Source organism: Gracilinanus agilis, chromosome 2, assembly GCF_016433145.1.
Source record: "Gracilinanus agilis isolate LMUSP501 chromosome 2, AgileGrace, whole genome shotgun sequence".
NCBI lineage: Eukaryota > Metazoa > Chordata > Mammalia > Didelphimorphia > Didelphidae > Gracilinanus > Gracilinanus agilis.
In genome coordinates this window covers 270,489,652-270,517,452 of record NC_058131.1, presented here as the reverse complement: position 1 = coordinate 270,517,452, position 27,801 = coordinate 270,489,652, and the positions used below count along the sequence as shown (strand labels likewise).

At 46.0% G+C, this 27,801-nt stretch overlaps 2 protein-coding genes across 2 annotated transcripts; both read left to right on the top strand.

The window, feature by feature from the left end:
• PHPT1 (phosphohistidine phosphatase 1) lies at positions 1–4,898 on the top strand. The gene is made up of 3 exons (XM_044661238.1): positions 1–208; positions 1,657–1,781; positions 4,571–4,898. Exons 1-3 carry the CDS (start codon positions 43–45, stop codon positions 4,661–4,663), a joined length of 384 nt encoding a protein of 127 aa, XP_044517173.1. The 5' UTR covers positions 1–42; the 3' UTR covers positions 4,664–4,898.
• A 5,182-nt stretch (positions 4,899–10,080) lies between these two features.
• MAMDC4 (MAM domain containing 4) lies at positions 10,081–27,636 on the top strand. The gene is made up of 26 exons (XM_044659668.1): positions 10,081–10,147; positions 11,307–11,414; positions 11,825–11,998; positions 12,113–12,238; positions 12,910–13,043; positions 13,184–13,268; positions 13,559–13,915; positions 14,146–14,234; positions 14,424–14,594; positions 16,642–16,726; positions 16,914–17,129; positions 17,356–17,481; positions 17,742–17,873; positions 21,558–21,674; positions 21,863–21,997; positions 22,141–22,277; positions 22,628–22,847; positions 23,012–23,149; positions 23,474–23,592; positions 23,757–23,847; positions 24,227–24,373; positions 25,245–25,385; positions 25,665–25,792; positions 25,908–26,016; positions 26,776–26,954; positions 27,598–27,636. Exons 1-26 carry the CDS (start codon positions 10,081–10,083, stop codon positions 27,634–27,636), a joined length of 3,570 nt encoding a protein of 1,189 aa, XP_044515603.1.
• Positions 27,637–27,801: the final 165 nt, after the last annotated feature.

The following is a 27,801-nucleotide window of genomic DNA, read 5'->3' as shown; positions in this document are numbered from 1 at the left end:
TTGGGTATTGGTGGGAGGGGCAGGTTTGCGCGTTGCGGAAAGATGGCGACGGCCGGCCTCGCTGAGATCCCGGATGTGGACATCGATTCCGATGGTGTCTTCAAGTACGTGCTGATCCGAGTACATTCTGCGCGGGACGCCAGCCTCGATGGCCAGGACTGTCCAAGCAAGGAGATCGTGCGCGGCTATAAGTGGGCCGAATACCACTGTGAGAACGGACCAGACGCGGCCATGGAAGGGGAGGGACATGGGCGGGGTCTAGGGAAGAGATGGGCCGACCTCATAGGCTGGGCCCATTGCGGGTGGGGCGGGGCCTGAAGGTGCGGGCGGGGCCCCGGGTGAGAGGTCAGGACTGAACCCCACGTGGACCTGAAGACCCCTTCACCTGAGCCAGACAATAAAACACCCTTCTAGGGGCGGTGGATTCCCCCGTTTGGCTTCTTCCAGCGACCAAATGCGTCAGTTCCTGTGCCCTCCTCCCAAATCCCAGTGGCTCCCACTGCCCACAGAAGGCTGTGCAGTTGTTTTAATCTCAGTAACTACTGTGGTACAGTGGAAAGAGCATTGGATTTGAAGTTTGAGTGCCTGAGTTCAAATCCGTGCTCTGACACTTAACTATCTTGACCTTGGGCGGTCTCTTAACCTCATTGGCCCTTATTTTCCTCATTTATAAAATAGAGGAATTGGACTGGACAATCCCCGATGTCCCGTCCTGTTATAGAATATGTAACTGAGTACCACTGCCCACTTCGATACAAGGATATTAGCATCCTCAAAGTGGTGGGAGTAGAAGAGGAAAAGCACTGTGGTGTAGTGGAAAAGGACCTCAAACTAGGAGGAGAGAGATCAAGGCTCTCCTCACGGTTCTGTGACTTTGGGAATGGCATTTCCCCCGCTCTGAATCCCAGTTTCGTCTTTTGTAGAAATGGGGGTAATTATCCATGCCCTACATCACTGTTGCAAGGCTCAATGAGAAGCAGTACAGGATAGTGGAAAGAGCGTTAGATTTAGAGTGAGAGAACTTGTATGCGAATGCTAACTCGACTACTTTTTATGCCTATGGTTTGGGCAAGTAATTTAACCTGTTTTCTTATTTATAAGAGGAGATTGATCTGGATGATCTTTTAAAATTTCTTCTAAACCTAAATCTATAATTATCTATGATTATGGTTCACATAGCCTTTTTAAGATTTGCTAGGTTCTGTATAAAATATTTTATTTGTTCCTCAAACTAACTCAGTGGGTTGTTGTTATACTCATTTTACAGATGGGGAAACTGAGGCCTTGAGGTTAAGTGGCATGCCCAGGATCACATAGCTGGAAAATGTCTAAAATTGGGATTCAAAAAGAATATGAGTTTTTTATAAGCTATAAAATGTTATTCACATGAAAAAATTGGATTTAGATCCTCCTTAAAGTCCGTTCTAGTTCTAACATTTTATATTCAAAGAACAGGGAGGAGGTTGTTAAAATTTTTGTCTCCAACGTTGTAGAGACTGTTCTGAGGCAGAACAATATAGGCCCCTTCAGAACTCACCACTGTTTTCCTTAGAAACCCCCTGTTTTGGAATCCCCCTGGGGTCAGGGCAGGACTGAGTCAAGATCATCAAGATCACAGCTTTCTTTGTGCTATCATTCTGTACCCTTTTCTCCCAGCTGATATCTATGACAAAGTTTCAGGAGAAATCCAGAAGAAGGGCTTTGACTGTGAATGTCTGGGTGGTGGCAGAATTTCCCACCAGAGCCAAGACAAGAAGATTCACGTGTATGGCTACTCCATGGTGAGCATTGGAATTATTTTTGTGTTAAGAAAAATTTAGTACTTCTCCCTTAGCCATTTCTAACCTGCTGTCTCACAGATAAATTCATTCACTCAGTAAACATTTAACTAAGTGCATACTATATACAGAGTACTGTGAGTTGCTAGGGGAAGATATGCTATCTTGTTCCTCTCCTCAGGGGGCTTAGAGTTTAGTAGAAGATGATTCAAATACAGTTATAATATGCATTATGTGATGAGTGCATTAGAGAATGAAAAAATATAGTGCTATCACAGATCTGAAAGATAGTATAATATAGGGAGTGAATCAAGTGGCCTCTTGAATCAGGAAGACCAAGTCACTTAACTTCTCTGTCATTCATTTAATGGATAAATATTTATATGGTGCCCACAGGTGACTCTCAAAGTACAAATCTCCACTAGTACAAGAAGTTTTCGGAAGGGTTTCCCTATCCTGATGAAATCACAGGTCCAATAAAAAAATGTGAGCAGGCTGTCAAAGGGGAAGCATTTTTATTGCTCTTACTAAATGTCATTAGTCATTGGCTGGAGAATGTGGATGGCTCATGAAAACCCATCCCCATTCCCGGAACCACAACTTAAAGGGCACATGACTCTAGGCAAACTTTCAAAAGGGCATCTAGTATATAAAACAAGGTCTGCCTAATAAAAGGCACTAACTATGATGTGGAAAGGAAAGACATTGTCCCCAGACCTGTCCTGAGACCTCTCACCCAATTTGTGCTTCTTGGCCATTCATTCTTCTTGGATTAGAAGAGTAGAGCAAGGGCTTCAACTCTCAGCTAAAGGTCAAAATCTACTCTAGGGGTCCAGTGTCTCCATAACCTGACCTTGATTGAGTCACTGGCTGTGTGGTAGTAATTAGTGCTTCTGTGGTTAAAGCTTCCAAGATTTCAGCAAAGAGGCAAGAGTACTGTACTTGGCAGCTAGTGAGACATCATGCCCCTGAGAGACTGAAGATTCATTTGTCCGCTTCTTTTGTTCCTCTTCCTCCAAAGTTAAGAAATAATAATCATAGTTAATACTTATATTGCACTCTAAAATCTGCCAAATTCTTTAGGTATATATTATCTTGTTTTAAATAGGGTGCCCCTCTTGTTGAATTCTAAGGTCCACTGGCACTACCAACTTTTCCCTTTTCTGTCTCTCTCTAGCAGCAAGGGCCCCTCCCTACCAGTACCCAAAAAGCTCCTGACCTTAAAGCAACAAGATCATGTTGCTGGCCTGATATGGCCTGGCTTGGTTCATGGAATTCTGAACTTTAGCATTGATTCTGTGGTATAGGGTAGAAAAGTGATAGTGAACCTTTTAGAGACAAAGTGCCCTTCCCCCACCATCACATACTGGGTATACCCTATTTCCCCTTTACCCTACACAGGGGAAGGAGGAAGTGCTCCCATTGGGCTGCTGGGTGGAGGGGTGAAGAATTTCCTCAGCAAGTGTAGAGAAGGGGAGGGGAGTGGTCTGAGTGCTCAGCTCCCCTCCAGCTCTGCCACTGCCTATGAGCCACCCTTCTTATGTTCTGTGCACTCCCATTGGGCTGATGAGCAGAGGGGTGAGGGATGTGAAAAAAAATGTCATCTGGTACAGGGGATATGGGGAGGGGACCAGCTCCATCCAAGTCCCTCTGCCTTTCTAGTAACAAATTCTGAAGGTGGAGGATGGGGAGGAGAGGGCAGTGCAGCGTGTGTGCCTATGGAGAGCATTCTGTGTGCCATCTTTGGCACCTGTGCCATAGGTTTGCCATCACTGGGGTAGGACGTGCTGAATTTTTAGCTCTATTCGAATCCTAACTTTTCTGTTTATTTTTTGTGCGATATTGAGCAAGTCACTTAACTTTTCTGGGTCTAGGTTCTTTGGTTAAAAATCCTACATTACACTTCATATGAAGAAGCTGGAGAATGAAACATAAACTAGCAAGATAGTTTTTAAAATAATATGTGGGAACCCAGCCTCAGCCACTTCCCAGCTGTGTGACCCTGGGCAAGTCACTTGACCCCCATTGCCCACCCTTACCACTCTTCCACCTATGAGACAATACACCGAAGTACAAGGGTTTAAAAAAATAATAATAATATGTGGGACTTATACACTTTTTTTAAAAGTATATGTCAAATAATGAAGATTCACAACTTTATATTCAATCCTCTTATCTTCTGCCATGTATATGGATATTCTATTCTTTTGGTGTTGAGATCAAAATAAAAAAGTAAACTGTAAAGATACTGGACAACTAAGTGGCTCAGTGGATAGAAAGCCAGGCCTGGAGATTGGAGGTCCTGGGTTCAAATTTGACTTTAGATACTTCCTAGCTGGGTGACCCTGGGCAAGTCACTTAACCCAAGTTACCTAATCCTGTCTGTCTTATGCCTTAGAATTGATTCTAAAATAGAATGTAAGGGTTTTTAAATACATGATGGTATCAAACTGAAGGTTTCAAACTCTCAGATCCTTTCTATGTCTAAATCTGTGATCCTGTTTTCCTTTTGAAAGAAACAAATATGTGTAGGATGAGGAGAACGTGAAGAGGGAGAAGAAGAGGAATGTATATGAAAGTATATGAAGTGGGAGTATATGAAAAGGTCAGCAGTCTGAGTCCCCAAGCCTGGAATGAGAGACTAGCTCCATGTTACCATGGACTATCTCAGTGTGCTCTTAGATAGGCCTGGGATATATGGGGCACAATGGTAGATGAGGGTAAGGACTCTAGGACAGAGGAGATGAGCCCTGGGAAACCAAGAATCTGACCGTGTTGTCTCCTTTCTGTAGGGTTTTGGACGTGCTCAACACTCTATCTCAACAGAAAAAATCAAAGCTCACTACCCCACCTATGAAGTCACCTGGGCTGACGATGGTTACTGATGAGGCCCTGGTTCCTTCCTCCTGGCTTGCCTATCTGTTGAAGCTGCCTCTGTAGGCTGTCAGATGTCTTTGAACTCTTGTCTCCACCTTTTTGTTGTGTTCTGTTAAGAGGGCATGTTGGTGATACTCTGCTGTTACCCTCCTGTTGTGCCTTCCATTGCTGTGGTGCCTGGCTGGGCCTCAAGGGGTATTCAGGCATCCAGTTGGAATTAAAAGTGGCAGCACCAGTGCTGAACCCTGATTTGTGTGTGTGTGTGGGGGGGGGGGTTAGGCCTTCACTCATCTTCAATACCAGACATGTATTAAGCACCAGCTGTGTACAAAGCATTATTTGAGGTGCTGAGATTACAAAGACAAAAATGAAATTCACATTGTCCTCAAGGACTTTACATTTTATTCAGAGAGAGTATTCAACATATATGAAAATAATTAGATAAAAAAGAATGGCAAAAGAAAGAGAGGGCTAATAACTGGACCAGAGTGGGGAAGAAAATCAGGAAAGATCTCATTTAGGAGATAATCTCTCTGGGGTTCCTTTATGTATGATATGGCCATATGAGACCCAAAGGGGTGAGCTCTGGAACCCATATCTGGGCTTAGCCAGCAAAGAGTAGCCCTTTCTGCCACATCTTCTCCCTGCCCTCAGAAAAGCCCTGCAATCTGACTTCCAGCTGAATCAGGCCAATCCCAAGATGGGTTTGGTTTGGTTTGTTTCCTCAGCTCTAACCAAACCAGATTCTAATGATTGGAAGAAGGGTCTTTTCCCATTTTTGAGGGGTACTATGATGAATGTCTCTATGATCAATGGGTTATCATCTTCAATAATCCTGTGCCACGTACTAGAGAACCTGATGTTCCCTTTTCCATGGGCACCTGCCTTTCTGTCCTGAGGACCTAGCCCGAAGCCAGTGTGGTGTAGGCTGGCTCATCCTGGGGTTGAAGGGCAGGAGAGCACTAGTTCAGCCCTTTAGGACCTGATAAGGAGAGGAGGGGGTACAGCTGGAACAGTGTCTCCCCGGGTTTCCTGTGCCTATTCCCAAGAGTTTCTCTGCCCCATTTTATGGCCTGATTGCCTCTGCTTGAGGCCACTATCCTCAAGGACATCTTGAAGGGGAAGGGGCCCCAGCAGGACTTTGCGTAATTGAGACCTAGGCTCTGCCTTCACTTTGCTTGCTCAGGCTCTACTCAACTCTAGCCTTGCCCCTAAGTATTTCATTTCCCAGGACTTATACTCGCCAGCTTTTGGTCATTCCCCAAACCCAAGAGAGTTGGATGCAGGGATTTCTTTCTATATCCCTTCATGATAGAAACCAAAATGAGACTGGGGCCACCTGGGTAAAACCAATTCGAATCTATTTACTAATGTTTTATTCATGCCTTTTTGTTTTTATACCTATTATCTTCTGAGATCCACCACCCTTGGAACAAAGATAGTGAACAGACCAATGCAGATAGATTCCTCACCTCCGCCTATGTTTTTTCATCTGTTCTCAAGGACAGAGTTTGGTCATTGCAGTTAATCAGCATACACTGCCTTTCACTGTCATCACTACTCATACAGTTGTCTTGGTCCTTTATGAAACAGTAAATCCCTGTCCAATCAAGGGGCACCCATTTTGTTTCCAGTGCTTTGCTACCACAGAAAGTCCTGAGATGAGTATTTTGATTTATATGACACCTTTCTGCCTTGGACCTCCTTGGGGTAGAATACCCAGTAATGGATTGATGAACAGGAATAGTCTAGTGACTTTTTCATGTAATTCCAGACTTTTCCAGAGTTGTACCCATTTGCAAAACTAGATATGTGCTCAAGAGCAACTAGGTGGTCAGTAGATAAAGCACCAAGACTACTCTCAGGAAAATGAGTTCAAATCTGGCCTCTAATACTTACTAGCTGCGTGACCTTGAACAAGTTGCTTAACCCTGTTTGCATCAGTTTCCTCATCTGTCAAATTGGCTGGAGAAGGAAATGGTAAACCCCTCCAGTATCTTTGCCAAGAAAACTCTAAATGGCATCACAGAGAGTCAGACACGACTGAAACAAACAAAAACAACATTTGAACTCACAGGATATAAATAGTTGCCAAAAGAAAGACCAACAAACGATATGAAGATATGTTCCAATTTTCATAATAATGGGAATATAAATTAAAATAACTCCAGGGGCAGCTATGTAGCTGGTGGATAGGGTACCAGGCCTGAAGTCATATAGAGGACCTAGGTTCAGATTTGGCTTCAAAGGTGTGGCTGTGTGACCCTGGGCAAGTCACAACTCCATTGCCTAGCCCTTACTGGTGTGACTTAAAACTGATGACTAAAGCACAAGATAAGGGTTATTTTAAAAAAAAATCACTTCATTATCACATGTTACACTTTATATCAAGTGTAAATGATGATCAAAAACAAATAATTGAGGTGGGCAAGACTGAAAAGATAGGTACACTGATAGGCTGGACAAATCTGCCTTTTCAATGGATTGGAGAAGGCCCAGGTACCTTTTAGAATAATAAAATTATAGTAGGCCAGCCTGGAAAGAGACCTTAATGATCATCTGGCCCAGGGATCTACAACCTTTTTGGCCATGAGATCCCTAAATGCCACGTTTTTTAAAATGTAATTTCATGAGAGCTGTACAATATGTTTAATACTGAATACAAATAAATATGTGCGTTTTATGTAAGAACAACACTTTTAAAGTACAATAAGTCTCTGAACTGTTTTTTTTTAAATTTTAAACCCTTAACTTCTGTGTATTGACTTATAGGTGGAAGATTAGTAAGGGTAGGCAATGGGGGTCAAGTGACTTGCCCAGGGTCACACAGCTGGGAAGTGTCTGAGGCCAGATTTGAACCTAGGACCTCCCGTCTCTAGGCCTGGCTCTCAATCCACTGAGCTACCCAGCTGCCCCCTGAACTATTTTTAATAACGTTATTATGTGCTAACCAATGATGAATAAAGTACATTAATGTGACTTCTGGTGCTGCATGGTTTTGCTGATTATTAATCAAAATTATTTTGATTATTAATCAAAAAACAAGACTTAATGGGGCACTATAGTACTGATATAACTGCACACATACATATAAAACTCCTTTACACTAAGAAAATTGCTGAAATAAAGAGAGAAAAATTCAGGGAAGAATACTTTTTCCTTTCCTTCTCTCAAGTCAGGCAACAGGAGAAGAAAAGGCTGCCGGCCTACTGGTTAAGCCATTTGGCCACATAAATTAAGTAGGAGATCAGGAGGTTACAGAAAATAACATGATTTGTGTGCAGGCATTAGTAAGTAGTGGGGGAGGAGGGTGCCTTTTCATGGAAAACTGGCCAGGACACATCACACACATTTCCTGGTACAGGTGTTTATCAGTGCTGCCTACTCAATCGTTCTGTATCAAATGAAACAACTACTGGGGAGAAATGCTTCCCACTAATGAAGCATATGTAAAGATGTAATCTGACTCTAGTTCCCCTTTAAGAGCAGGTAGAAAAGTTAAAAACAATAACAATCCCACAAATAGGGAGTGCAGACCCCATGAATGCACTGAGATAAAGCCATGTAAATCAGAGGCAGAGGGGTAGAGAATGTAGACAAAAGTGATCAATCACAATACAGAACCCCAAGATGTCAGTAACAGGTGTGGAAAGAGTAAAAAGAGGAACACACAGCACACCTACCAAGCCGAACTAAAGACCAGGATTTGTCTCGCTCGGCAACATCAATGAGGGAGCTTCTATCTTAGAAGATAGTTGTGGTACGGAAAGGATCATGTGACATATCACGTGACACACGATGTCATGCATAAACTGTTAGTTACTGTGCCTCGGTTGACTTTATGGCTCCTGCAGAAAGAGCCATACATCTGGCTCAACCCTCACCCAGACAAGATAAGTAACATCCCAGTCCCAGGTTACCTTGGGGTGGCATAACCTAGACTAGAAACTGGATTTCCTGCTCTCAAACTGTTCTTCCACTTATACTGCCTCCAGCCACCTAATGCTTGCTGAGAAGCACACAATTCATGAGTTGCCATCTACTAGATCAGTGATGGGCAAACTTTTTAAAGAGGGGTGCAAAGGAAAAAATGCTCATCTGTCAGTCTGTTTCTAAGGCAACTCTTTTGAAGTTTCATTGTATTGTATTCTACTCATTGTATTGTCAGATTAGGAATAATGTTGTTAGGCTGGAGAGAACATTTCAGGGGGCCACATCTGGCCCTCAGGCCATAGTTTGCCCATCACTATACTAGATGATCTTCTTCTGCCTCTATCAGGGGAGCACTTAGCCCGGTTCCTGTTTCCTAAGTCAGTCACCAGTATGCCCAGTGCACCCTTCTGGAACCTTCCAGGAACCAGAAGGAGGGCCATGATTTTGACCAGACCCAATGGAGATGAAATTTGGGACAGGATCCATTCCCTTATAACAAGATAGCCCTTCAAGACACTCCACTGTGGTCTGCTGACTTCCCTTCACTCTTCCAATCAACACCAAACTTCCTCCTCCAACAATTAATTCTATCCCAACTCACTTTAGTTCAATTCATAGTCTATTGGCCCACCCCAGCTTTGAGGCTTTTAAGCCCCTGTTTGGGACATTTCTGCTATGCTCATTCCTTCCCACCTAAACCTGCTGAACAACCTTAGTCATAAGGGAACAGTAATCCAACAAGCATTCATCCGTGTTATCTTCTGACTTTTAGCTTCTGCCCAGCTTTCATGAAAAAGTTTGCACTTAAATGCACTGTTGTCGACGAGGGTCTGACCTCCAACAACTTTCTCCTAGTTGGTTGGTTATTCCTGACCTTATCACTTTGGGCTCTGGTAGGTAGAGTAGCATTGATCCCACACCTGAAGCCAACCATTCCTTCCAAACCTCAGTCTTCTTTTGCCACTTTATCAGGGAGGCACTTAGCCCTAGTTCCTCTTTTTCTAAGTCAGCCCCCGATATGCCCAGTGCACCCTTTCTGTCTAGTCCATGTGAGGGTGGATGACAGGGAAGTAAGCTAATGTGTTTCTGGAAGTCTGTAGCTTGCCATGTGGGGTCCAGGGATCAATGCAAGCTCAGGCTTAAGCGACCCACATCCCAGGGGCCAAGGGGGCACATCCCTCCCCTCCCTGGAATGCACTTTATAGCCAGATGTTCAGCATTGTCAGCGTTGGCTTGAGGTCTTTGGGGGGGGGGGAGGTAAGGAGTCCCAGGAAATGCTGCTTCCCTGGGGTCAGCACTCTGTAGCAATAGTAAGCTGATAACTGGGGCAAAGTCCCCAACTTGGGCTTTCCAAGCTCTGCCTGCTCTCTGGTCATTACACAGTCTGTTCCTCTGCTTCCCAACTTCTCTCCTCTGCTCTCCCTCTTCCTCTGCCCCCATTCCTCTTTCCATTGCACCCCTTCTCTCTACTCTGCCACCCAGCCTCCCCTCAATGATCTCCTCTGTCCCAGAGACTATGTACCTGCTCGTCTTCCTCCTCTTCCTGGCCCCATTTTCAGGTGAGTTGTTATGGGAAGTCATATTTTTGCTAGAGAATGGAAGGAAGAGATGGGGATGGGGTAGGGGTGGGGGCAGGTACTTCCAAGAGAAGCTTACCTGGGTATTTGGGAGCTAGTAGGTGTCCTTCATCTGGGAAGATGGGAAGGGGAGCAGGAACAAGATCTTTGAAGAATGCCTGTTATCCCTTTACTGTCTGTGTCCCAATCAGTAGAAAGAACACTTAGGACATATAAAGGGAGCTCTGCCTGGCCAGAAGGAGAGGTGATCCTGAAGTTATCTCACTTCCAAAATGTTTGTGTTAGGCTCACCTCCAGAGGAAGGGGGCTACGTTTAGGACCTTAAGTGAGTGCCCTGGGGGCAGCTGGGTGGCTCAGTGGATTGAGAGCCAGGCATAGAGATAGAAGGTCCTGGGTTGAAATCTGACCTCAGACAGTGCCTAGCTGTGTGACCCTGGGCAAGTCACTTAATCTTCATTGCCTAGCCCTTACCGCTCTTCTGCCTTGGAACCAATACACAGTATTGATTCTAAGATGAAGGTGCGGATCATTTGTTTTGTTTTTAAAGAGACCTATCATCATGTGGTGAACCTCAGACACATAGTAACTTATTGTGGCATTATCAGTGGATAATTCACATGACTCCCTTCCCTTGTCCTTGTAATGTTCATAGACTCTACCCAGGTTCTTTCCCTACCTGATATGGGTTCCCAGAAATCTGTACTTCAATCCTTCATTGTAGAAGGTATCCTCAATGCTGTAGTCTTGGAGAAGCAGAATTTCTGGGTCCTGATCTCAGTCGTCTCCTGGAGTCCAGGAAGATCTCATTCCTTGTACCATGTCTTAATTTTTCCTCTGAAAATAAGCCATTGGTACACCGAACCATTTTTATAAGCTGGAAAAACCTATCCTTTCAATGGCCCTTTCTTTTTCTCCCTCGGTCTGGGAATTGACCTAGAGGGACCTTCACAGTTGATAAGTCTCAAGCTTGGAAGGACATCGTGCTAACATTCCTCCCAAGAGAGGTCTTCATCTTAGGGCACCTACCTCAAAAAGAGTTTCCTCCTCTACCCTGAACCCCAGTTTCAAAGTGGGAAGGATAGTGATGGGAGAAAGATGGAAGGGAATCCCAAACCATCATCCAGTCCTCTCTCTCCTTCAGTTCAGTCACATGTCCAGTCTGTACCAGTAAGTCAGTATGTGAACTCTCGGAAGACTATCTGCAATTTTGTGTGTGATTTCTGGGACTGCTTTGATGAAAGCCATTGTGGTGAGATATACTGCCAGTGCCCCTCCCCTGCCACCCTATTACAGAAAGCTCTAACCCAAGGCACCCTGCCAGGCCAAACTCAGTCTTTCTCCCTACCCCTCCCCTTCTCCAACCCATACCCTGGCCTCTGCCTCCAGCAGGAGACATGGTATGAAGGAGTACACATAACAGGATCCTGAAGGGATCACTCGCACCAAGGAAAGGGCAAAGAAGGAGTTGTGTAGCTGTAGCTTCCCACCTTCCATTGCAGTCCTGATTAGAAGCAAGGGGAGCATTACTCTCAGCATCATATTGGGCACCTCTGAGCCTAGCATTGGAGGGAAAGATCTGTCAAGAGTAATAATCTCACTGCCGCTCCCTGTCCTAAGGCCAGGGAGTCTGACTTGACATAACTTCCTGGGCATCTCAAGGTTACCACAAAGAGTCTCCTGCCCTGGGTGCCCCTTTCACCTGTGACTTTGAGCAAGACAGCTGTGGCTGGCAGGACATCAGTACTTCTGGCTACCGATGGCTCCGGGACCGGGCAGGGTCAGCCTTCAGGAATCCAGAGCCCCACACTGACCACACATTTGGCACTGACCTGGGTAAGATAAAGAGAAGTGTTTCTTCCTCATTCTTGAGATCCTCAACTATCTTCCCCGAGGTCCTCATCCTCTCCCCTGAGGCCCTCATTCTCCTAAATTTGGTCCTTTACCCAGGCTGGTACATGGCTGTAGGCACTCATCAAGGAAAGGAACCAGCTATAGCTGCCTTGCGCTCCCCCGTCCTCCATGAGGCAGCCCCAACCTGTGAAATAAGGCTCTGGTACCATGGAAATATCCAAGGTAGGAGATCACAAGGCCCACCCACCCTTACATTGCCTCTCAACCTCTTCCATCTTCTCCCCTTGAACATCAACTTTGCTTCCCTCTCCAGAATCCTCTGGGGCTTCCATTCCTTGGTTACTGGCCTCATACCATACCAACCCTAGGTTGGAAGAAACGTTCTAAGGAGTGGGAATCCCACTCCAGGAGGAGAGAGCTCTGGAGGGTAGTTGGAAGGTCCAGGTAGAAAGGACTCTTGGGGGAAGAAGATTAGGAAGACTTGGGTGAGTTGTGTGGGATCCTCAGAAAAGAGAACTCATTTTTTCATTAAACACATTTATTGATGCCGACTGGGTGTTTTAGACAGAAATGAATAAATAAGACACAGGTTATGGCCTCAGGAAACTCATTGTCTAGAAGAACTGGAAGAGCACTGATGAAGAAATTTGTTTTGTTTCCCTGTGCATATTTGTTATGAAGATTTTCTTTTTCTTTTTCTCAGTGGAAGGAGGGGAGGTGGGAAAGAGAGAAAACAGATCTTTGTTCATTCAAAAAAATTAAGAGGAAAATAAATGGCATTAGATAAGGGAAACTTGTGGTTGGAAAAGGGTATCTTCGAGGAATCTAGAGGAGTCTCTGATCCCCAAGAGAAGTTCAGGAGCCATCCCTAAGACCAGCCTCTGCCTTTGTAGATGTGGCTGATCTTCGAATGGAGCTAACACACAACTCAGAGACACTCTTGTTGTGGCAAAGTATAGGGCAACTGGGAGGAAATGACTGGCAAGAGCTTGTGGTGGCCACAGGCCGTGTTCAGGGAGATTTCTGGGTAAGCTATGGCCTAAAAGAAGGGCCTTAATACAGGGAGGGTATCTGGCGGAGTGGGGGTGACCCTGTAGAGGTACGGGAGAATTCCACATAGGCTTGTCCAGAACAGGAACTGAGATTCCCCTTGCCCTATCTCCCTAGGTCACTATCTCTGCTACACGTAATGCCACACATAGGGGAGCCATGGCCCTGGATGATGTGGAGTTCTGGAACTGCGGCCTCCCTTGTAAAATCCTCTGTTCCTGCCCCCTGTCCCCTAAGTCCTTATCTCAAGGCTCTGGGTTATCCATATCCCCTCCATCCCTAAACTAGCATCTTCCTCCCAGGAAAGGGGTGCACCACAAAGGGTGGGATCTCAGCCCTGCCTACCTTTCCACAATGTTACTTTAAAGCACACATAGAGTCCACAGGGATTCCTGAGCAACCTTCACTCCCTTAAGTGATTTTTCTTGGTCTATCTCCCTCCTTGCCTCTGGGTCTGAAACAGCTAAACTAACCTTCTCATACTTGGCTCAGCCTCTCAGAATAGCTGTACCAGATACCAACACCACTGTAACAACCATGCCTGTGTGGAATTGACTGAGCTGTGTGATGGGGAGGACAACTGTGGGGATGCCTCTGATGAGGACCAAGTCTCCTGCAGTGAAGGTGACAGTGGGAAGGGGATGGTGTGGTATAGTAGGGGAGAGACAATGGCTGAGAGAGGAGGAATGAGCCCTTCTTTCCCATCTGCAGTTGACTATAAAGTGACAGACTTTGAGAATGGGCTAAATCACTGGACAAACACTACAGGGTGGGTGATAACCCAAGGTTCTGAAGCCTCTGTTGCCTCCGCTGAGCCAGTTCGGGACCACAGCAAGAATAGTGCATCAGGTAAGATTGGGAGCAGAGCATGAAAGCAGTAAGTGAAGTGGGAAGCTTGAATCCACATTCCAGGGACTACCTCCAGGAAGGGGTCCTGGGCCCCAGAAGGGAAGTCCTAGCTAGCCTCCAACATATCTCTTCCCCATTTCTAGTCTCCCCAGACCTCCTATTCTTCCATTGCCTCCTAAACCTCATCTGCCTTCTAACTCCCTCTTCATCCCTTCATATTCCTACTCTAGGATCTTTTCTACTTTCCAAGGCCGAGCAAGGAAATCCTGCTGTCCTTGTCAGCCCAGAGTTCCATCCTTCAAATACCAATGGTTGTTTGGTAAGTCAGCAAGGGCCATGGAAGCAACACCTATATGGCCAGGATATGTGGGAGAAGGAGACAGGGATGACTTCTATTCCATTCCAATGCTATCAATCCCAAGTCCACCTGGACCCTTGTCAAGGTCAGACAGAATAGGGCAGGCACCCTCTCCCTAGCCTGACTTTCATCTTTCCTGTCCCCCCCCAGTTCACATTCTATTACTACTTGCATGGCTCTGAGGATGGAAGCCTACAGCTGTTTCTGCAGAACCTGGACCCCGACTCACCTCAGACAGAGCTCATACGGACTCGCCACGGGGAGCTGGGGACTGCCTGGGTTCGGGACAAGGTTGACATTTACAAGGAGCATCCTTACCGGGTAAATGGGGTCATGGACTTGTAGAAGACAGGTCTAAGGGCACAAAGAATTCTGGTCTTGGAGCTAGCATCAGAGGTCTGCTTCAACTACAATTCAGTCCAATCACCCTTCTTCAAGTCTTTATTAAGGACAGATTTCTGAAGCCGCAACATATTATGCCTAAGATATCTGGGGAGCCAGAGATGGGGGTTGGGGATGGTGGTGGTGAGGAACCTGGTGTTCACTGGAGCAGGTCAGGTTTAGAACATGCAGTTTAGGGAACATGGTCAGACAGGTCACCCAAATGGGGAGATGGTCCAGATTAGCCATGTTGTTCTCTTAAAGACTAGAAATAGGGGGCAGCTGGGTAGCTCAGTGGATTGAGAGCCAGGCCTAGAGACGGGAGGTCCTGGGTTCAAATCTGGCCTCAGACACTTCCTAGCTGTGTGACCCTGGGCAAGTCACTTAACCCCCATTGCCTAGCCCTGTAACAAATAAAAGTAATATAGAAGGATATATATATAGAATATATTAGGGTTTAAAAAAAAAGACTGGAAATACTAACAGGCCCTGCTCTCAGAAGATTCCTACTCTTATTTTTTTTAATTCTTACCTTCTGCCTTCAAATCAATACTAAGTATCAGCTCTAAGACAGAAGAATGGTAAGGTCTAGGCAATTGGGGTTAAGTGACTCTCCGAGGGTCACCAGCTAGAAAATGTCCAAGACCACATTTAAACCCAAGTCCTCCTGACTCCAGGCCTGGTTCTTTATCCACTGAGCCATCTACTTACCCTCAGATTCCTTAGACCCATGGTGGCAAACCTACAGCACAAGAGCCATCTGTGGGTATGAGAGCCATTGCCCCAGCACAGAGTTCACCAGAGTTCATTACTAGAAAGCCAGAGGGACACAGAGTAGGGCTGCTCCCCTTCCCCTCTCCACAGGCACCTGAGGACATTTCTCATATCACCCACCCCTCTAAAAAGTTCACCATCACTGCCTTAGACCCTTCAGAACAGAATCTCTCTCCTGAGCTCCAATCCCACCTCACCAAGTATCTACTGGACATTTTCAACTGGATATCCCATAGGCAATCTCAAGCTCAACATAGCCAACATCTCTCCTCTCCCTAATCTCCCACTTTTGTCAAGGGTGCCACCATCATTCTCATCCTTAAAATCATCCTCAACCCTTCAATCTCCCTCTCCATGCCCCCCCTCCACCATATCTAATCAATTGTCTAGGCTTGTCCATAGTACCTCCACCACATCTGTATCTTTGCCCCACTTTCCATTCTCATGACTCCTCCCCTAGTCCAGCCCCCTCATCACTGCTTGGCTGAACTATTAAATTAGCCTCCTAATTGCCCTCCCTAAGTTACTTCTCCTCATGCCAATCCATTCTCCATACAACTGCCGACATGATATTCCTATGGCACAGGTCCTAGCAAGTCAGTCCCCTTATGTCTAGTATACACCACAAACTCCTTTGTTTGCCAGTTCACAGTTTGGCTGCACCCCACCTGCCCAGACTTATTACACTTTACTCTGCTTCACGCATTCCGTGGTCCTGCCAAACTGACCTACTTGCTATTCCTCACCCATGGTTTCCTTTCTCCTTTCTCCATACCTTTGTCTAGGCTGGGCCCCATACCTCCAACACAATCCTTCTTCCCATCCCTATCTGTTGCAATCTCTGATTTCCTTAAAAATTCAACTCAAATGCCACCTTGTACCTGAGGTCTTTCTTGATCCTCTGAGCTTTCAGCTGTCCTCTCCTATCCCTGGACCTAATATTATCTTGTACTTACCTTGGACATATTTACACTTAGATTTTGTTTCCCTCAATAGAAAGTAAGCCCCTCAAGGGCAGGACTATTTCATTTTTGTCTTTGTGTTTCCAGCCCTTAGCACAGGGTCTGACAAAAGAAAATGGCTTAATAAATGCTCATTGACTGATTGGCACTTAAAAAAAGAGATGGTCTTTGTTAGAAACAAAAAAAGTAGCACTATGTGGGAGGGATGTCACCTAGAACTTCGAGCTGAGCTCCCTACCACCTCCCAACAGATCCTCCTGAAGGGACAAACTGGGCCTGGAGGAGTTGTGGGCCTCGATGATCTGATATTAGACCAACACTGCAAACCAGCGAATAGTGAGTGATAACTCTCACCGTCACACCTTTTGCAATCATTCTGCTTCTGCCCTGAGCTCCCTCCCAATCCTTCCCTTCCCTACTTCAGAGAGACCAGGAACTGCAGGAGGCTGTGGGCCCAAGGGTAGTCACTCTGCCCCACTCTGCTTTAGTTGGACCTAACACAGATAACCCCTTTTATCCTCAGAGACTGAAGATACTTCTCCCCCAGAAGCCTCTATTCTTGGACCCTTGACTGCCTTTCCCCTACACCTCCAGAATATCACCAAAATTGGATCCAGGCTTCAGAGAGACAGTTTCTGTGAACCTGGTCATTTCTCCTGTGGGGATTTTTGCCTCCCTCCAGAGCAGCTCTGTGACTTTGTGCCCCAGTGTGAAGGGGGTGTGGATGAACAGAACTGTGGTAAAGAGTGGGTCCTGAGCAAGTGGAGGACCTGATGGTCCCTCTCTTTAGTCCCAGACTCTCCTTTTCTTGGAGTTTCTAACTGGGAGGGAGAAGGGTGGTCCCTCAGGGTCCGATTGGGAGGAGAAGGGATATGTACATGAGTTGGGCAGAGAGAAAGTACTCTGAGTGAGATCAAGAGGGGAAGTCACTGGGAGTGTAGTCTAAGTAAATTACTTGGTTCCAGGTGGAACAAACTTTGAGTCAGGTCCTGGGGGCTGGGAGGATGCCAGCGTGGGTCACCTACAGTGGCAGAGGCTCAATGTCCAGGAAAACCCTGACCCCAAGACCGACGCTAAAGGGAATGAAACTGGTGAGTTTCCTTCCTTGCTCTCCCTCAGGAGTGGCATCATTTTCCTGATCTATTCTTAAGTACTTGCTGATGTCTTAGATACCTCCCCCATACTGGGTTTCATTGAATCCCCATGTTCTTAGAGAACTCTCTGTCTCTTCTAATCTTCTAAACCAGAGGACTCAGAGTAGGGGATAGAACCCATGAGTTCTCTGAGTTAGGGGGAGGCATTTCTGAACTTGCAGATGCCTACATTAAAAGGGGGCTGTTTCTTTCCTCAGGATACTTTCTGTTGGTGCAGAGGGCATGGGGACAGCTGACAGGGGTGGCCCTGGCACGTACTCCTGTTCTAGGTCCATCTGGTCCAGGCTGTACCCTCAAGATGGCCTATTACCTCCAGGGCCAACCCGAAGGTACTTCTTCCCACTTCCAATTTACTTCTAACCTATACCTTCTACCCAGCCAACTTAAAGCATGAGTCCTTTGTGAACTTCCCCATACCTGAGTTTCTTTCCCAAGAGTTGTCACCAATCTCCACTTCTCTCCACCTCCTGGCACAGACATTATCCCTAGCTCTTTAGTTTCTGGATGTTCATTGAAGGAGAATATCAAAAACAGTTTGGATTTCCCCATATCCCCAGGATTCCTGGCACTCCGTGTTGTGGAGGATGGAGCCCATGAACTGGCCTGGCAAATTCAGGGAAACGGCAATGATACATGGAGATGGGTAACAGTGCCACTTGGAGAAAGAGAAAGACCTTTTCAGGTACCCAAAGATGGCCCTAGATGAAGAGCACTGAGTAACAAGAACTAAAAGGCATGATTAAAGGTTTATCTTGGAGGAAGGAAAACTTCAGGGATTACCAAGATAATCTACTTCAGCTCCCTCATTTTGTAAATATGAAAAAAGTAAGGCTAGGGGTCACTAGGCAGCACAGTGGATAGAGCAGCTGGCCTGGAGTTGGGAGGACCTGGATTCAGATCTAGCCTCAGATACTTCCTAGCTGTGTGACCTGGGCAAGTTACTTGACCATGTTTGCCTAGCCTTGGTCTTTCTGTCTTAGAGTTATTACTAAGACAGAATGTAAGGGTTTCCAAAAAAAGGAAAGAAAGGCTAAGAGTTTGAGAGACTTGAGCCAGCATCTCAAAGATGGTAAACAAAGAATTCAGACTCAGATCTTGTAGCTTCAAATGCAAGCTTTGCACCATTCTGTGCTGCTGCCTTAGTGGCTGCCAAAGTGTCTTTGAGAGTCTGTAAGGTTGTCATGTGGAAGAAGTATTAGATTTGGGCTTCTCTCCAAAAGGAAGAGCCAGGGAAGAGGAGTAGAAGGAAGTTGCAGAGGGATAGATTTCCACTCAATGCAAGGGAAAACCTAGTCATAAAGAACAAAACTCTAAAAATGGGCCCAGCTGCCTTAGTAGGGAGCAAATTGCTTTGCACCAGAAGTCATCAAGTAGAGGCTAGATGACCTCTTCAAATTGCCATGGAGACAAGACAGGGGACACCAATTTTGAGATGATGTGACATGACCAAAAGGACTCGTGTTGATTTGTGTTGCTTGACCAGATGTATTGGTAACAATAGAAGACTTCTTTTCAGTAGGGATAGAGAGATGGTTTGTGGGCAGGGATAGATATGCAAAAGAAAAGGAGAGTAACAAAAACATTTTAACTATGTACTAGAAGAAAACAAAAGAGATATATAAAGGAGACACAAATTTAATGAAATTATACATTTTTAAAAGCAAACAATATGAAATAGTTCATAGTTCATCTTGTAATCTTTATTCTTGCTCTTCTTGGAATATTATATTAATAATAAGAGCTAACATTTAACTAATGTATTAATTAATAATTTTTATATTAATAATAATATTTATAGAGTGCTTTAATATTTGCAAAGCAAACCACATATATTATCTCATCTAATCCTCAAACTAATCCTATAAAATAGGTATTATTATTCTTTTAAAAACTATTATGCTTGTTATATTTTGAAGTCAGCTAGGCAGTATAGTGGTTAAAATGTTGAAACTACAATCAGGAAAACTTTAATTCAAATCTGACACTGACAAGATCAGGCATTTACTATATGTATGACCCAAGGCAAGTCATAACCTTTGTCTGCCTCAGTTTCCACATCTTTAAAAGAGGAATAATAACACCTATTACCTAGAGTTGCTGTGCAGATCAAATTATATGACATTTTTTTTTAACCCTTGTACTTTGGTGTATTGTCTCATAGGTGGAAGATTGGTAAGGGTGGGCAATGGGGGTCAAGTGACTTGCCCAGGGTCACACAGCTGGGAAGTGACTGAGGCCGGGTTTGAACCTAGGACCTCCTGTCTCTAGGCCTGGTTCTCACTCCACTGAGCTACCCAGCTGCCCCCTTATATGACATTTTAAAGTGTTTTAGCACAGTTCCTGACACACAGAAGGCACTTAATAAATGCTGCTTGTCCTCATTCCCTTGCCATCCCTATTTTATATATGAGGAAATTAAGACATGAAAGAAGTAAAATGACTTGTCCAGAGCCACACAGCTAGTAAGTATCTGAAACAATATTAGAATTTAAGATTTCCTTATTCTTAAGTATAGTGCTTTATCCACTATACCTTCTAGTTGCCTCTATTGAAATATTTGTTTGTCGATTGTTTACTTAATAATAAAGATGGTTTTCTTGAAAAGGAAAGAGGGAAAGAAGGAGAAAAAAGGAAGGAAGGAAGGAAGGAAGGAAGGAAGGAAGGAAGGAAGGAAGGAAGGAAGGAAGGGAAAGAGGGAGAGAAAGAGAGGAAGAAAGAGAGAAAAGAGAAAGTAGTTAGGAAGGAAGGAACTAACCAACCAACAAACAAGCTAACAAACAAACAAAGCAAGCTCATTGAGTTTCTTGAAGGGGGAGGCTGCTCCAGACATACTGAGTCTACAAAATTAACCTGCATATAAATCATCAGCATTTCTATATATTTCCAACAAAACTCAGCAGCAGAAGTTAGAAAGAGAAACTCCATTTAAAATCACTCAAAACAATGTAAAATATTTAGGAATCTATCTGACAAAACAAACAGAGGAATTATATGAACACAACTTTTCACACAATTAAAACTAGATCTAAACAGTTTGAAAAATATTAACTGCTCAAGGGTAGGATGAGCTAATATAATAAAAATGGCAATCCTACCTAAATTAATCTACTTATTCAGTGCCATACCTATCAAACTACAAAAACACTTTTTTATAGAATTAGAAAAAATTATAACAAAGTTCACCTGGAAGAACAAAAGATCAAGAATATCTAGGGAAATAATAAAAAAAAAATGTGAAGGAGGGGGACCTAACAGTACCAGATCTCAAACTATACTATAAAGCACCAGTCATCAAAACAATATGGTATTGGCTAAGAGACAGAAGGGTGGATCAGTGGAATAGACTCGGAGTAAATGACCTCAGCAGGCTAGTGTATGATAAACCCAAAGACCCCAACTTTTTGGACAAGAACTTACTATTTGACAGAAACAATGAGTCACTTCTAGGAACATCCCTGAGGTAGGAGAAACTGCTTGAGGTAGGCAACCCCCTGCCCCAAAGATGATTCCTTCATTTCGTTTTTCTCCCTCTTTATTTCTATCCCAACCTCCAACATGACCCTCCAAATTTTCCTCAGCTGGAACTCCTGGGGAAGGTGGATTTGAAAGTTCCAGGGACAAAAGGAGTTGGTGTAGATGAAATTACCTTTGTGAATTGTGACCCTACTGTGACTACAGAGAAGGACACAGGTACCCACACTGAATAGCTGTCTAACCATTTGTGACTCCTTTCCCTTTTCTTCCCCAACTCAAATTCTCCAACTATTACTCAAGATCTTCCTTTGGAAACCTCCACTTGGGACCCTCAACCCTGGAGGGCATTCCCCTGTAGTAATCCCCTTGTTGGGAGACACAGGGATGCAAAATGGTGCTTCCCTATATTTTCACCTGGATGGGAACCCGAAATCAGTGGGGAGTTCCCTTACCATAAATGTAGTTGGAGGAGATTGGTGGGTAGGTTTTGCTTCTCCTCACAGCACCCCTGCTTCTCCCTCTTCCCTCTCTTTGAACAGAACTCTCTTGTAACTTTGAACGGGACTCCTGTGGCTGGTACCCTGAACATAAAACTGATGCCCTGTGGCGAAGGGCTTCACGACAGGGCCCAGGCTATGACCATACCACCAGCCAAGGTGAGATCAAGATGTTTGGTTCCCCTCTGGCTGGACCTGTGCCCTAGGCACTCTGGTCTACCTCTTCAAAGGGAAACAAGCTTAAGCAAGCAAGGGTTGAGGGGAGGGGAACAGGGAGGGCTGGAGTAAAGATCAAAGTAGGAGTCGGGGTAGGGGTTGCCATCCCAGACACTCTCATCTCTCTGAAGGCCACTTCATGTACCTGGATCCTACCATGCCTCCTGCCCGAGGAAGAGGTGCCCGTCTCCTCACAGCCCTCCAGGTTCCTCCGACCCACCATGAGTGTCTCTCTTTCTGGTACCACCTCTATGGGCCCCAGATTGGTGAGTAGCCCTACGAAGAGGAGGGATTCTCAGGCAAGAGCTGGGTCTCAACCATCAGTAGGACTGAGAAAGGCACAAAAGCAGAGTAGAGCAGGAACCCTGATTTAAAGGGTTGGCTAATAGGGTCCTTACCTCCTCCCCAGGGACGCTAAGCCTGATGCTGAGACGAGCTGGACAGGCTGATGTGCACCTCTGGGCACGGACAGGAACTCACGGCAACAAATGGCACCAGGCCTGGGCCACCCTCTCCCACCCGCCAGATCCTATCATCAAGTACCAGGTGAGACTCCTGCTGTCCTTGTTACCTCGTGGAAAGCTCTCTACCCCCAGCCCCACAGGAAGCTCAATCCCAGCCAGTCAGTCAACAAACAATCATTAATCGGCAGTAAGGCACTGTGCTGAGTGTTAATATAAATAAGGCAAAAATGGACTTTGCTGCCAGGGAGCTCAAATTCTAATGATGGAAACAGCATAGAGAGACATGGGGCAGAAGGCACAGGCTTAATGAAGACAGGGACCTGGTGCCCATCATTGAGATGGAAGCAACCAGGTGGATCCTAAAATTATCCATTGGTAATGTCCTGGCCTGGATACCCTCAGCCCCAGTAACCACCATTTTCTGTCCTCCAGCTGGTGTTTGAGGCTCACAGGAACGGGTACCATGGCAACATAGCGGTGGATGACATTACTGTGAGGCCGGGTTCCTGCTGGGCCCCTCGGCACTGCTCATTTGAAAATTCAGCTTGTGGACTCTTATCTAGTGGGCAGGGAACCTGGCAGCGACAGGGCAATGCCACAGACAGCGTCAGAAGGGGTCCACGTGCAGACCACACTACAGAGACCTCTGAAGGTGACTGAGGATTGGGAGGGAAAACTCAGCGGTAGGGGCTGGGGAGAGCATGTGAAGAACAGGGTAGGCCCAAAGGTGCCCTGGGTCCAAAAGGAGGGCTGATATGGGTCAAGCACTGGGATGCCCAGGGGAGGTGCTGACATGGGGCAGGTGTTCTTTACCAGGGCACTACATGATGGTGGACACAAGCCCAAGCGCCCTGCCCCAGGGCCAGACAGCCTTTCTGACCTCAGAAGAATACTCACCACTAGCCCAACCTGGATGCTTCACTTTCTGGTATCATCTGAGCCTCCAGAATCCAGGTGAGGAAGGAGTGGGCACCTTCGAGTATAGAAATCAGGGAGACGGCCTGTACAGGATAGCTTAGAAATATCTCCCTCTCCGCCCCCAGATCCCCACTGAGCAAAAAAAACACCCCCTCAGAGAAGTGAAAGAAACCTTTTATCAGGTTAACTCAGAGTTCCCTGAAAAGCCAGAGTTAAGCAAATTTCTCACTTGGTCCATGCCACAATTAATTCTCTTTGGGAGTCACAGAGCTTGGAGAAAGGATTCTAAACCCACAGGATGGGGTGGATAGTGGGCCCTGCCTTGCCCTGTTCCTCAGCTTCCCACTGGGGCATTCCCAGGCACACTCCATGTCTACGTGGAAGAGGACAAGAGACGCCGGGTATTCAGTGTGAGTGCCCATGGTGGTTTCACCTGGCGCTTGGGCAGTGTGGATGTCCAGCCTGAAAAAGCATGGAAGGTGAGCAAGTGGGGCAGGGTTTTGGGAATTCTCATACCAAGCTGCTGTGAGTCATGGAGTGTCCAATATGGGGAGGGGACCAAAGGCTCTTGCTTTTCCTGGGCCCATCAGTGTTCAATGTCAACTAGATCTGACATGCCGGACCTCTCTGTCCCACTCCCCAGGTGATATTTGAGGCGACTGGTGCTGGAGTAGAACACACATACATTGCTGTGGATGATCTGCACCTAAAGGATGGGCCTTGCCCTCAGCCAGGTAGAAGTCTAAGATATCTGAGGCCTTAGGAAAGAGACTTGGAGTGGAGGAAAGGATTAGGACCATTGAGGGAAAAAGGGCATAGAGGGCTCCAGGCCAAGATACTCATACTAGAAACAAGGAGCAATATGTTTATATTTTATTTGCATAGCATTAATTTGTCAGAATACACAAGAATCTTTCCCACCCAATTCCTTTCCTGGAAGGGGCACGAGACAGGTTATCCCCCAAGCTGCCAGGATGAATTTCCTCTAAGGAAACTCTCACTGCCTCGACACTTTAGGGATGAGGATGGGGGCAATGATGAGATAATAGGGATGGGGATAGAGATGATAGTGATTGGAACAGTGGTGGTGATAAGGATGGGGGCTGCTTGCAGGATCCTGTGACTTTGAATCAGACATGTGCAGTTGGAGTCACACACCTTGGCCTGGCCTAGGGGGGTATAGCTGGGACTGGAGCAGTGGCGCCACCCCCTCCAGGTACCCCCAGCCCCCTGTGGACCACACCCTGGGCACCAAAACTGGTGAGTGTTCTGCTTACAAGTGGCAATGAAAGTGAAGATTATATATCCTTATGTATGTCTAGAGTAGGGGTTGGAATTGGTAAATACTTGGTGGCTAGAAGTTTTGCCTGGGGTTCTACTAATTCCACCTTGTGTCTGGCTCCTGAGAAAGCAGGTATGGACTTGTGTACCCCAGCCTGTCATCCCAACCCTATCTCCATCCTTACCCTGAACAGATCTAACGCTGCTCCCCTTACCCTCCCCTTCCACCTACCCTCATCCCTTTCCAAGTCTCTGGGGGAGCAACAGGTACAGAACCTAGGGGAGGAGGGCTGTAGACCTTGGAAATGGACTTCAGACTCACTTAGAGAGGGATGCTGAGGAAGGGAGTTGAGGTATGACCAACTATAATCATTCAGTGTAATTGCAAGGGGCCAGAGGGCATAGTTTGGTCTAGACCTTTCTAGATCCTACCAGGCTAAGACACTCCAGTCATATTTGGGATCAGAATCGCCCCCATCTGGGTGGGGTGCCCTGAGGAAGCTTGGGGACCTATACCCTGCTGGGTTCTCCCTAGACCTGTGCAGGAAGAGCCACAGAGCCTCCTTTTATTTATTTATTTTTTATTTATTTTGGACCTTTACCTTCTGTCTTGGAGTCAATACTGTGTATTGGCTCCAAGGCAGAAGAGTGGTAAGGGTAGGCAATGGGGGTCAAGTAACTTGCTCAGGGTCACACAGCTGGGAAGTGTCTGAGGCCAGATTTGAACCTAGGACCTCCTGTCTCTAGGCCTGGTTCTCAATCCACTGAGCTACCCAGCTGTCCCACAGAGCCTCCTTTTAGATGCTCCCCCCCACCTCACTGTCTGCTTCTCTCTCTCACTGGTTCCCAGGTCACTTTGCTTTCTTTGATACCAGTGTTCTAGGCCCTGGGGGTCGGGCAGCCTGGCTTCGAAGTGAGCCTCTCCCCCCTACTCCCGTGGGTGGTTCCTGTCTTCGATTTTGGTACCACATGGGCTTTCCTGAGCATTTCTGTAAGTGGAATCTGCATGTGGGACTGCTGGGAAAGGAGGAGATTCAGATAAGAGAAGAGAAGGGAAGGGAAGGGAAGGGAAGGGAAGGGAAGGGAAGGAAAAGGAAGGGAAGGGAAGGGCTGATTTCCTGTGGAGGGAAACAAAAAAGGTCTTCCTTGTGGGAAAGATCAGGAGGGTCAGTGATCAAGTCCCTGATCAGATAGGGATGCCTTGTCTAAAGGTGGGACACTGGACCTAAACAGACAGGTCACCTAACCTCACCCAGTGGTGTCTTGGCAGACATGGGCGAATTGAAGGTCCTTCTACTTAGCTCCCAGGGCCTGCTAACCGTGTGGGGCACTGGAGCATATCTGCGCCACCAGTGGCTTGAAGGCTATGTCCAGGTGACTAGCCCAGTGGAGTTTCAGGTAAGGATAGGGGTTGGGGGGATGGGAAGGCCATGTAGTAGAGCAAAAGTGGAGTATGATTCAAATCCACATTTCTTTTATCCACTGTGACCCTTGACTCTTCTAACCTTGGTAGATCGTGTTTGAGGCCACCCTGGGAGGCCAACCTGTCCTGGGCCCTATTGCACTAGATGACATCGTGTATCAGACAGGGCAGAGCTGTGAGCCACCAGTGCCGAACCGAGGTGAGATGCTGTAGGGACCATGAGGGAATAGGTCTAAACAGGCAGATGGGCTAATATTCCCAGCCCTTAGGTCACATGTAGCCCTGTGCTTCCCTTTGATGACTGGTCTGACCCACCAGATCTCTCCATCATTCATATCTCTAAAAGAGCCACATTCCACTTAGCTCCGTCTCACACTTCTCTTTTCCTGTTCATGGGAGACCAGCCTCTGGCTCCTTCCTTCTTACCCTAAAACTAGAGCCCTAAGATGAGATGAAAGTGGAGGCATATGATTATCACAATGGAGATCTCACCAGCCAGGAGAAATCTATCTTTCCTCTTCTTTAGGGGTATGGAAGTGTGTCTCTAAAAGAATGTAAATATTTGCAGGCTTGAAGAGGTTGAGACAGAGGTGTTGTAGCACTGACTTGGCTCTCAGCTCTGCAAACCCTTGCTCTAAGAGGGAGCTATATGAGACAGCTCAGGCCATCAACTACTTGAGGGCTACTGCCAGCAGGGTCTTTAGGAAGGGGTTTTAGAACAATATGATTTTGGGTGTTTATTTCCCACAACGGGCAACTTGCTCAATATTGTTTGAAGACCAGTGACTGGTATCCTGAGGTCCTGGCAGACTGACCTGGGCTGGGACTCTATGGCAAGGAGGGTTCCAGCAGGATAAATGCAGGCTCTGGAAAGGTAGAGCTGAAAGCCTCAAAATGCAGCACCTCTAGATTTAGCCTCTTATGATCATGGGAGCTCCATACTCTTCTCTACTCACAGAGGAATCTTCAAAACCTTTGACAATACCTGTGGTGATGATCACCTTTTTGGTTGTTCTGATCCTGGGGTTGCTTGCTTTTGGTGTTTGGCATCGACTGAAGAAGGGAGGCTACCCTTTCATGAGGGAGAAAGAGGAGAACAACACTGCCTCTGGCTTTGATAATGTGGTTTTCAACTCGGTAAGTCTGCTTGGGAATTGTATTTGTGAAGGTGGGAAGAGGGCCTGGGGACCAAGGACAAGTGGCTCCCTCTCCCTCCTTTTGAGGGAAAGCCTGACTCCTGATCTTGTTAACTTTGGCTAAACCATTTGTTTGAGCTTTGGCTTTCCCCAAATTGTAAAACAGGAGGCCTAAGAGGAATGGAAAGTATCCAAAACTCTTGTCTTGACCAGTGACATCAGAGAAAAAGCATTGACTTAAGTCACTAGACTTGGATTCAAATTCTACCTGTAACCTCAAGTAAATCATTTACCTTCCCCAAAGCCTTCCTTATCTGTCAATGAAGGGGCTGGATCAGATGGCCTCTAAGACCTCTTTCAACTCTAGATCTTTGATCCTGACTTGGAAGATGTTTGAGTGAAAGGGGTTAAAGTTGGGTGACTACAATGTGAACACTTTTTTGATATTGCTGTGTGAACATCTCTTTGCCAAGATGGATGATATTCAAGTGGAAAGTCAGTGGAAGATCTGGTATTTAGCTCTTAAAGAAATAACCTCCACACCTGTAGAAAGACGTGTATTTTGTAACTACTGTGGTATTGTCACACAAAGCTCTGTGCTAATCATGCGACTCATTAAGATAATTCAGCACTCTCCATTTCAGGATCATGTCACCTTGCCTTCAATAACAAGTGACCAGTAAGCCACCCAAGATGAAACTTGAAAAGAAATCACTTGCAATTTGTGAACACTTCAACTTCAGGTATAGGAGAGAGCCCCTGTTGGGGTATGGCCTCTTTCAACATAGAGGCAGGCCAGAGATGCCCAGGGCAACAGAAGGGCAGCTGTGCCATGCCTGCACAGCAAA